The sequence below is a fragment of the Pteropus medius genome, unplaced genomic scaffold, assembly GCF_902729225.1.
Source record: "Pteropus medius unplaced genomic scaffold, Ma_sr-lr_union100, whole genome shotgun sequence".
Lineage (NCBI taxonomy): Eukaryota > Metazoa > Chordata > Mammalia > Chiroptera > Pteropodidae > Pteropus > Pteropus medius.
The window spans coordinates 19,075,467-19,087,674 of record NW_024350319.1 but is presented as its reverse complement, the minus strand read 5'-3'; the positions used below and the strand labels follow the sequence as shown (position 1 = coordinate 19,087,674).

At 32.5% G+C, this 12,208-nt stretch overlaps 1 protein-coding gene across 1 annotated transcript in view; it reads right to left on the bottom strand.

Annotated features, from left to right (window-relative positions):
* The window catches only part of PKN2 (protein kinase N2), a 130,729-nt gene that overhangs the window by 67,208 nt on the left and 51,313 nt on the right, over nucleotides 1-12,208 (bottom strand). Inside the window, exon 3 of the mRNA XM_039838750.1 lies at nucleotides 4,940-5,094. Coding sequence (XP_039694684.1) covers nucleotides 4,940-5,094 — 155 coding nt within the window. The remainder of the gene's footprint in view (nucleotides 1-4,939; nucleotides 5,095-12,208) is intronic.

Here is a 12,208-nt window from a genome sequence, read left to right as displayed (position 1 = left end):
TTTTTATTGAGCACTTAATATGTTCAATGTAAGAGATAAGGCAGGCCCAAAATATATGGACTGGTTTATGTATTAGAGAAATACTGGCTTTTATGCTAAAACTTTGGAAAAATTTTTACATACATTAGATTGAACTGAATGAAAATGCCAATGTCTGACTAATTTTGAACAGCAATTTCATATGGTTCACCTATTAATTACCTATTGTTAATTAGCACTCTACAATGCCTGATAGTTATATTTTGAATGTACAATATTTTACAATTATAAATAAAAAGCATAAATTGCATATTTTTAAATTATATTTATTTTATAAAAAATAATTATTTTTGTTTTGCAAATCATAGTGGGATATTACAATAAAAGACATCATACACATAGCTTTCAGAAATAAGTAAACCAACATTATCTTTATTTTTCCATCACATATCTATGGCTTACTTTGCAAGTGTTAATTTTTGTCACACCAGTGAAAATAATCAGTTTAATAATTAACCCAATTATTTAATAATTAATCAGTTACAATGCTACTCTACTCTTAGTTTGATTGGAGACAGATAATTATTATATGTATTAGAATGTTAACAGTAGCCAAAGAAATATGCAAAGGAAGATGAGATCAATTTTAGCTGAAGGAATCCAGAAAAGTTTTGGCAAATATTAATATAAATAAGATTGGAATATATCGAGATTGGAAGATTGGGGAGAGGGAGGCCTGGATAGATCATCAGATATTTTTACGTGAGGAAAAAGTATGAAAGGGCTAGAAAGAACCTCAAATTTTAATAAATGGCTTGGTTTGTCATCTGAATATATGAATGGAAAATCTCTCTTCAATGTCTTATCAATCCCTGAGATTATTCGGAAAACCAATGATGCTACTTAGAGCCATGAAATTTACATTCTGTTGATAACAGATGATAAAGAAATTGATTGTGTAAATTATAGCTTCAGGTAGTGGTATGTAGTGTAAGAGACAGGAGAGACAGGGGTGACTACAGAGGATAGTTGTAAAGAGCTTGCTAAAGCGGTATTATCTGAGCAGAGACTGTAATGACGAGTCACAAAAACCATGAAAGTACTTAAGAAAAGATATTTAGGCAGAGATACGGTGAACACAAACCCTGAGGTAAGAGCATGTTTAGGATGTTCGAGGGGTATCAAAGAAGCCAATACAGCTAGAGTATAAGGAGAGAGAATGAAAATATTTTAGAAGAAAAGATCAGAAGTAGCCAGGGGTATATCACATATGAACTTGCAGTCATAGTAAGGACTCTGGATTTTGCTCTAAGCAAGCTAGAAAGCCATCGGAGGATTTTGAATAGAATGTAAATATACCTGATTTACCTTTTAAAAGGATGACTCTGGGTATAATGTGTACTGGGGTTAATAATTTTGTCATATAGAATCCAAAAAACAGAGATTTGAAGATGATTGTTTACTCCCAAAATGATTTAATCATCCTTGTCTCCGAATTTGCTCCCCACTGTGAATTACCTATTGTTGTGAAGGGCATTACCATTCACCAGTCTGTCGACATAAACAATCTAAGATTTGATTCTGCCTTCTTCCTCATATCTAGATACCACATATTTATTCTACTTAAATAGCTTTGATCTGTTTTCTTTGCTTTCATTGCTGTTACAAGAGGGATGAAGCATGTTTAACCTGAATTACTACAAGAGCCTACTTAAATTTGCTGCCTGTAGACCTGACTCTCTCTAATTCTTCAAGTCTTAAGAAGATGGATGTGAACTTTCTAAACTTTAAATCTGATTGTGTATTTTCTCTGTTAAAAGTCTTTCAGCAGCTCTATACATCTTTTAAGATAGAATCTCAACTGCTTAATTTTGTCCAAAGTACTTTATAATCTGATTTGTCTTTCAATTATGCTACACTTCTCACTATACCTCACTCACTTAGAGCTTTACCAGTGGGAAACAAATAAAAAGCCCTGTTGGAATCATCTAGAGCAGCGGTCCTCAACCTTTTTTGGCACCAGGGACCGGTGCTCCTATAAGAATTCAATGCTTGATGATCTGAAGTGGATCTGAAGTGGCAGTGATGCTGGGGAGTGGCAGCAAATACAGACGAAGCTGAGCTCACCTGCCCGCCACTCACTTCCTGCTGTGCAGCTTGTTTCCTAACAGGCCATGATACTGGTCTGTGGTACTGGGGTTGGGGAACCCTGATCTAGAAGGATTTTTTCCGAATAAAATGGTTCCTTTCTGGAGATTCAGATTTGTTCTTCCTGTATATACTGGGTTTACTCGCATTGCCAGCCCTAGAAGGTAATTCTTTCAACTTCAAATCATCCTTAAAATCTTATACTAAGACTTTAATGATTTCTCTGGCAGTTAAATGATTCTTCTCTACTGTGCTTCTAATGTAACTTGTACATACCACTATTATATGTTGTAATTATTTACATGTGATACTTCCTTTTTAGATAGTGGGTCTCCTGAAAGCAGGATATGACCTGTTGAGCACTTACTATGTATAATGAATGCACTATTCTTTATTACATTCGTACCCATTTATACTCTAGAGCCCAGCACAACAGCTATCAAACTGCCAAGTCTTTAATGAAAAAAATTAACATCCCATGTAACTTCAATTTACAATCATCCTTAATCTTGTAAAGATAAACTATGATTCTCTGAAAGGTTTAAAGGTGAGAAACAAAAACAGTTAAGACCAAATATAGACAGAAATAACTAGCAGGTCTATCTCAGAAACTATAGCAGCTGTTAATATGCTCTGGACCTCCACTTAACTCCTTCTCAAATTAATAAATCTAATTAAAAATAAAAGCTATTTGAAAAATACCTATTTGTTCTAACAGTCTGCTCGTAGCCCTGTTCATTTTGGACCTGTGGTTATCATAAGTTATCTATTTGTTTCATTTTAAATAAGTCCATAACCTTGCTCAATTTGGGGTGGCGGTGGTTACAGACCCCTTTGAGAATACGATGAAACCTATGGCCCTCTCATTCATCCATCTATCAACATAAACACTCATTTTTCCTATAACTTCAAAGGGTTCATGGAACCTTTTAATCTAATCCATTAATCCTAAATTAAAAAACCTTACTTTCAGAGGGTAGTAACTGAGTTAATCAAATTTTAAAACACACAGCATAACACGGTGCATTCACAGTTCCAAGAACACAATATTTGCCTTAAAAAAAAAAAAAAAAGTCCAAAGTAACATTTGATAAAAAAACTCCCAAATTAAAGGTCAATACTAAAACTAAAAACCAACTTTACCATTGTTAATAAATGTTCGGTTAGTGAATTAATGTTATCAAGTATATCATACAAGCAATGTATCAAGTAGAAACAAATATTTCTCTGAAAATAGTTTCAAATTTTTGTAAAATACATCATATACTCTAATTTTCATAATTAAGATTTAACAATATTGTTTGTAAAATATATACATTTCTCTCTTTTCTGCATCTTCCCAAATTTTATTTGAGTGGGTAGATATGGTGCACAGCTCCAAGCAAAGATTTCCTCCCATCCTGATTTCAAATTCTTTCTAAACTAAAACAAAATGAACTCCCAAACAACAAAAAAACCCCTAAACTTTCATTCTAAAATTATTTAAGAAATATCTATTAAAATATGGAAGAAAACAATGATTTGCAGAGGGAAGAATCTCTGAAATAAAAGAGAGCAAAAAGGTGGATTTTATAAAAAAACTACCTTCCTAAGACTTTTTAGAAATTACATAACTATAGGACCTGAGATTACAAAGAATCTTCATGATAATCTGATTCATTGGTTCTCAACATTTTCTCATCTACATTATACCTCAGAACAAAAACACATTTGCATTAGCTGCTCTCCATCACACTGATATTCAATTAGAAGTTATATGCCCATACCCGATTCCCCAAGAACCCAGAATTTTAGTCCAAGCAATCACTAATGCTAGAATGTCATGTCTTTTCATTTGTCCTTTCCTAAAAATCTGTATGGAGTGATGGAAACCTCATTAGAGCCTACATTTTAAAAAATAACCCTTTTATTTTAGAACAAATTTTAGATTTACAGGTTAAGTTGCAAATATGGAGAGCTCCTGTGTACCATTTACTCATACAACCAATTTTTTTTTTTTTTCTGGATTGGTCTAGGTAGGAATGAGCAATTTAAAAAATAAGTCTGACAGAGAAAGACAAATACCGTATGATTTCACTCATGTGGAATCTAAAAAACAAAACACAGACACAAATAAAGCAGACACAAACTCAAAGGCACAGAGAACAAAACTGGTGACTGTCAGATAGGAGGGAGGCTGGGGGACTGGGTGAAAAAGGTGAGGGGTTAAAAAATACAAATTGGTAGTTACGAAATAGTGATGGGAATGTTAAGTACGGCATAGGGAACAGTCAATAATATTGTTAACAACTATGTATGGTGCCAGGTGGGTACTAGACTTATCAGGGGAACTGCTTCATAAGTATTATAAATGTTTAAGCATTATGCTGTACACCAGAAACTCACGTAATATTGAATGTCAGTTATACTTGGAAAAAAAAATTGTTTCCAACTTGTTGTCTATACTTTCAAATTTGGAGGCTAAAATGGTCTCAGAAATCATAACACAATGTTTAAAGAGCAAAATCACCAAAATCACAAAAATGCAAAAAAATGAGATACTAAATAGACAGTGAAAAGGATACTTGTTTACAGTATAAGAGCTCACACAAGAAGGCGAAGTGTCACCTTGTTCAATCTCAGCTGTGAACATGCACATCAGATAATTCAAAATTTCTGCCCTTCTGCACATGTTCACAAAAGACTGTGCAAGTGCCACAAGTACTGATATCGGAGTTACAAATAAGTTTTAATGGATAGGTGAATACATGTTAGTCACACTGTGAATAATGAGGATTGACGGTATACACTTACATTTATTTACTGTACTTACCTTTGAAGATCCATTTGAATACATTTGTATCATGTTCTCTGCACCTTGCTTTACTTTAAGCTCTATATCCAATTGTTTCTGTAAGGCCATCAATCTATTATTGCTAGTAGAACAACGAGGGTCACTATTGGGAGTGTCAGGAGTCCTTGGGCAATCTGTAAATTAAATAGTATGGTAAAATTTTTACTAGGACCAACTGCTACTTAAAATTGGAAGTTAGTATTTTCAAAAAATAAAGAATTATAGCATTTGAGATGAGCTTGAAGTCATCTAAATGGAATTTCCTTATGCTTAAAGATAATACAAGAATTCGAGCCAAGAAAATATTTAAGAGTTCTAGGACCATCTGCCAGAGATACTGTAGAAGTGATAACATTGAGTCTGAAGCTCAGTTAGATCACAGCCCAAAGTCCTTCCAACGTTATTATTTTTCAATTAAAAAAAAAAAATCAATTTGACCAATCTATTCAACAATTAAACTAAATTCCCTACTCATTACGTGACTGGTTAGAGAACAAAGTATGTTCAAACATACAAATTGTACTAAAGTAATTCTTTGTAAATAGAACTAAGGATATTTAAAATATAACGATAACATTAATTAGTAATAAACTAAACATACACATAAAAGCCTTTACATTTTGTTTTCTACTATGAGGATATGCGATCACAATGGAAAATGTTTCGAGGATACTGAAAATGATGGTAAGAGGTTGTGTAGGGAAATCAAAAATTCGAGTTCATGGCTTCTCATAAAGCATACTTCTATTTTAAAACAAATACCAAAACTTCAAATAGAACCCTCTGAATTATTCTAGGTAATCCATTATTGTTGAAACACTTCTAATAATTCTACCATGTAACTACAATTCTTCATATTGAAGTTCACTACTTTGTGTTTTATCTACAAGGTCCCTTGCTTATAAAAAAAATCTAAAGATGGGAAGTAACAGACCTGGTTTAGTTATAAGTAACTTGGCAATCACTGAAAAACTGCCTAAACTGTAAGTTACTTAACCTCTGCACTTTAAGGACGCCTTTTCTCTTCTGCAATAAAAGATGGTGTGACTAACCGACTTTAATGAGTATGTTTCATATTTGGTTTTATACTCCTTTTAAAAATTCAGTAGTTTGAAAACATTTAAACATAATTTGTTAATTAACTCACAAAAATACAGATGCTATGCTAGATACTGATATAAAATAATACCATTTGATCATTAGTAGTATTATATACTACATTACTGATCTAACTGTTTTATGAACTCATTAATCCTCATGAGCATTACATCCATATTACATAAAAGAAAACTAGGGCACAGAGAGGTTAAGAAATTTGCCCAAGGTCAAACAGCTAGTAAGTCAGTTCTGTTCCAAAGCCTACTTTAATAATTGTTTTGCTATGTTGCCTTTTTGCCATTTAAAAGCCTTGTAAACAATTATACTAGACCGTGTGTACACATGCGCAGTTACATATCTAACAGTGAAATTAGACATATAAAAATATATGTATGCATATTAATCCTTAAAATAACCTTTTGAGGCAGATATTATTCACATTTTACACATGAAGAAATAGTCAGAGTCACTGTTATTAGCTGGGATTCATCAGGGAAGGTTTTTATTGTAACTGAATTCCCAAATTACAAGTTGCTCCAAAAGTTGATTTTATAAGTGACATATTCTTATAGAAAACCGATATAAAAGGTAGATAAGATTTTAGATCAGGCTCACGAAAGAACTACTTAACATCTGCTGTGGAGAGAATGTGTCTCCTCAAAATTCATATGTTGAAGCCATAATGTGATGGTATTTGGAAGTGAGGCCTTTGGGAAGTAATTAGGTCATGAAGGTGGTCTCTCTGTCACGGGAGGATACAGCAAGATGATGCCATTTGCAAAGCAGGAAAAGGGCCTTCACCAGAACTCTGACCATGCTGGCACCCTGATCTCAGAGTTCCCAGCCTCTAGAACTTTGAGAAATAAAATTCTGTTGTTTAAGCTACCCAGTCTATGGTATTTTGTTAAAATAGCTGGAACAAAGACACACACACACACACAGATTTTTTATATATATTACTACAGTGGTTAAGAGTGCCTAAGTTTGAATCTCAATTTTAGTACAGAGATTCAGTACAAACCATGTAATATAAGGTAAGTTACTTAACAGCGCTGTGCCTCATTTTCCTCATCTGTTAAACAGTGAAAATAGCATTTACCTAGAATTGTTGTGAGTAAATAAGTTATGTGAAAGAGCTTAGAAAAGGGCATGGTACGTAGTAAATATTCAATAAACATCAATTAGGAGTAGTCACTATAAGAAGTGTAAGTATATCTCTGTTGAGTCCATAAATTAACAGCCCATTATAGCAATGACTGAACAGTGAAGTGTATTCAGATCTGTGAACTGCTAGGTTTTCTTCCTTTATTTTTACTTAAATGATATAGGACTCCTGTAAGAAATCTAAATCATATAAAATCTGGTATATAATTTATAATAAGCACATTTTTAAAAAAGAATTGGAATGTATTTAGAGTAGAAGGGCCTCAGTTGAGAAGAGCGTGGAAATGTGTTGTTCGCAAAATAGTTGATAGTGTTTATCCTAGGATTAGAAAGAGAAATGATTCTTGTCTAAACATTTGTCTCTGAAAGAGAAATTGTCCATTTATTATTTCTCCATAGGGCAGAGAATTCGAACCAATGGGTAAATGAAGTGAGGGCAAAAATTTTATCACAGGATAAAGAGGAATTCCTTATATTTTGAGTTATCTAACAATGAAATGGTACACCTTAAAATTAATAAAATCCGTTGTCTCTGGAAGCATTTACATAGAAGCTAGACTATAATCTATTAAAGATGCTATATAAGAAATTCTTGCACATTAAAGCAGATTTACTAAGATATTAAATATCTATTGAGTCTAACAGTCAGTGAATTTGTAATAAAATTATAATATCTAACACTGTTTTTTATGGAAAAGTATGTCCTCAGTTTTAATAAGGATGACAAGGACAACAATGCGTGGTAATGGCTCTTGAGGTCAGAATGCTTTGGTTAAAATCTTATGATTGTTACTTATTGGTGTGGTCTTAATCCTATACTTACTTAACATCTCCATGTTGCAGTTTCCTTGGCCACAAATTGGAGGTTATTGTGAAGGTAAAGACTGCATAGTGCTTAGGCCAGTGCTTAGGGCTCAATAAAATTACCAGTCAGGGCTGAGTTAAGTAGGTGGTATTTCTGTTCACTTAATCTTCAAAGGAACTCACAAAGGTTTGTACTATAACCTTATTTTACAAATAATAAAATCCCCTGAAACTCAGAGAGGTTAAGTAATTGGCAAAAGTCACAAAAGTCTGTGCACCAAGACAAAAATTGAACCTTAGAACCATTTCGTTTTATAAAGCTCACTTTTTACTCATTTAGAAATTAGAGAACCACTTTGCTGTCTTCCTCAGATTTCATCTATTTTTTCCTTTAACCTGCTGCTTCTCTCCAGTTTTATTTCTTTTAGGTTATGGTAAGTTACAGCACTAAAAAACATATGGTTGCCAGTATATTTGTTATAATGCTTTTCTTCATAATTAAACATTTCAAATCATACTTTGACATTTTAAAAAACTATACCGCATGATTAAGACTAATGACAAATCTCCATTTGCTGCATCTATTGCTGTAATTACTAGTTTTTTTGTTCATACTTTTAACTTTCTAAACATTATCATACAATTCTAAAATGTGTTACATAAATTCAATAAGCCTTTAATACAATATTTACATACTAGATCTAAGAGGCCCCAAATAAAGTTCCACCTTCATAGCGAGGGATTGAAGGCCTAATGCTGACTAGCTCTAAGCTAACTTTCCATTATTGTTTTTCTGTCAAAGTCTATGTTCAATTAAAAAAAACTCTATATCTCTCTACCTCTGAAAAATGCAATGCACTTACATTCCTCCATACTATATTATTAACTTAGCTTAGGCCTTACTTTCTTCAGGAACCTCTAACCATCTCCCAATCTGATCAGGTGCCCTTTCTAATAAGACTTCAAAGTATAGTTTCCTTCCTCCATTGAAATATGTATAATGTAGCATTATAATGATCTATTTTCATGTCAATTTTCCCTCTGAGACTATATGCATCTTGAGTGCTGAAACTTATTCATAACTATTTTAATGGATGAGTTTAATAGATTAGATAACAGAAAAATAACACATTAGTAGTAAAAAATAGTAAAGTTTAAAAAGGAGGGGAGACAGAAAATGAGAGGTTAAGAGGCACAGAGGACCAAAAGAAAACTTTACATATTATCGTGTTTCAGAAGAAAAAAGAAAAAAATGATGATTAAAAGACATGTATGTGATGAGATGACTAGAAAATTTTGTGATGAGATAATGACTAGAAAATTTTCAGAACTTATGCAAGATACCAATCCCTAGATTCAAGATATCCAATCAACTCCAAGCAGAAATATACAAAGTTTCCAACTTAACAATGGTTTGACTATGGTTTTTTAACTTTCTGATAGTACAAAAGCAATATGTACCCAGTAGAAAGTGTACTTTGAATTCTGATCTTTTCCTGGGCTAGCGATATGCAATATGATATTCTCTCATGATGCTGGGGAGCGGTGGCCAAGACACAGCTCCCAGTCAGCTACGTGATCATGAGGGCAAGCAACTGACACTCTACAGTGAGTTCACTGTATTAGATGATTTTGCTCAACTGTAGGCTAATATAAGTGTTCTGAGCATGTTTAAGAAAGGCAAGGCTAGGCTTTGATGTTTGGTAGGTTAGGTGTATTAAATACATTTTGACTTAGGATATTTCTAATTTAATGATGGGTTTATCAGGATGTAACCCTACTGTAATTCTAGAAGCATCTATACAAAGGGAAAGAAAATCCACACCTGGACACATCACGGTAAAACGTCAAAAAAATCAAAGAGAAAATCTTACGAGCAGTCAGAGAAAGGGTGCCTTCAAAGGAGCTACTGTTAGAATGACAGCAGACTTTTCAAAAACAAGAAAGCTAGAAGAAGATAGAATAATAGTTTATATAAAAGATATAAAGATCAAGCTTATATTATACTGTAAACTCAGTGAAAATACCTTTCAAGAATGAGGACAAAATAATAACACTATCAGACAAAGATGGAAAGAATGTTACAAACATAAACTTTAAAAAGATATCTTAAGGGAAATATTTTAGGAAGAACAAAAGTGATACAAACTGGTACATCAAAAGAGAAGGAATGAAGAACAAAGCAAATGGTTTACATATGAGTGACTTTAAATGACCACTATATAAATCAATAAAAAATTCATATAAAAAAATAGAATTAAGGCAATAACAATATGTAAGTCAGGATATGGGTAAATAGAAGAATTCTGAGACCTTAGAAACATATGGAAGTGGGTAAAAATAGTGATTAACACTACTGCTCTTCATAAATATGTACGTAGATTAACCAAAAGTTCCAAAATAATTGACTGATGTTTAAAAATACTAGAAAATGACAAGGGGAGAAAAAGAAACATTGAAAGGACAAAATAATATATTAAATATAAACCCAAATATATCAGTAATTATTTAAACTTAATGGACTAAATAATACAAGTAAAAGACAATCATTAGACTGGGTAAAATAAATTAAAAAAAAAATAAAATCCAGCTATATGTTATTGATAAGAGATATATCTAAAACATAGTAATGTAGAAAAGCTGAAAGTAAAAGAATGAAAAATAAAATATTTCACACAATCAATAACCCCAACTCTCAAACTATATTAATAAATACATAATAAAACAGATGAAAGATATTTTGAGGCATAAAGATTATTGGCGATAAAAAGTTATTTCACAATGAAAAAAGGTTCAATTTACCAGAAAGATTTTATCAATTTTAAATTTGTAGATACTCAATTAACATGACCACAAAATAAAGCAAAAATTGGCAAAATTAAAAAGAAAATAACAGTTCTACATTCCACTAAATATCAAGTCAATGTTTTTAATAATTAACAGAAAAAGCAGACAAAAATTAAATTATTAACCTATAAACAAAGAATAAATGCAACAAGTGAGGAATATATATTATTTTTACGCACATACGGAACCTTTAAAAAACTTGATTGTATACGGCTATAAAGTCTCAGGAAATTTCAAGGGACCACAGTATAATTAATCAAGAACTCAGTAAAGGATCACTAGAAAATCTTCATTTGTTTAATAAATAAGAAACACACTTTTAAGTAATGCATGCGGCAATGAAGACATAATAGAAATGAGAAAATATTTTGAACTGAAAAACTAAAATTTTAGGTGATGTCAGCATACGGGCAGCATAAAGCATTCCACCTTCTGTTCCCCTTTTTAAAGAATGAATTAGACATATATCCATGAACAAAATTGCCTTTGTAGAATTTGAAGTATTCAGTACCATACATAGGTCAGGGGACCTGGGAGGAGTCTTATACACCTTAGCATCTGGAATTGGCAGACAGATGTCAAAAACTCAGGATGGATCGAAGACATAAAAATAAGACCTGATACCATAAAATTCATGGAAGAAAATGTAGGAAAGCACCCCTTAACATTGGTCTCAGCAATGATTTTTTTGGATGTGACACCAAAAGCACAAGCAATAAAAGCAAAAATAACCTCAATCTACATCAAACTAGAAACAGCAAAACAAAACAATGAAATTAAAAAGCGACATACAGAATGGAAAAAAATTAGGGAATCATCTATCTGATAAGGGATTAATATCTAAAATATATAAAGAACTGATGCAACTCAATAACAAACAATATGATTTAAAAAATGGGCAGAGGAACTAAACATTTTTCCAAAGATACTCAAATGGCCAGTAAGTACATGAAAAGTGCTAACATCACTATTCATCAGGGAAATGCAAATCAAAACCACAATGGGATGTCACTCTACAATCGTTAGAATGGTTATCATCAAGAAGAGATAACAAGTGTTGTTGAGGCTGTAGAGATAAGAGAATCCTGTGTACTGTTGAAGGGAATGTAAATTGGTGCAGCCATTGTGAAAAAGAGTATGGAGGTTCCTCGAAAAATTAAAAGTAGCACTACTATATGACACACTTCTGAGTATATATCTATATATCTAAGGGAGTCGAAAACAGGATATCAAAGATAGATGCACTCCCATGTTTGTGGCATTACTCACAAGAGCTAAGATATGTAGATAACTTGTGTCCCTCAATAGATGAATGAAGATGTGGCACACACACGA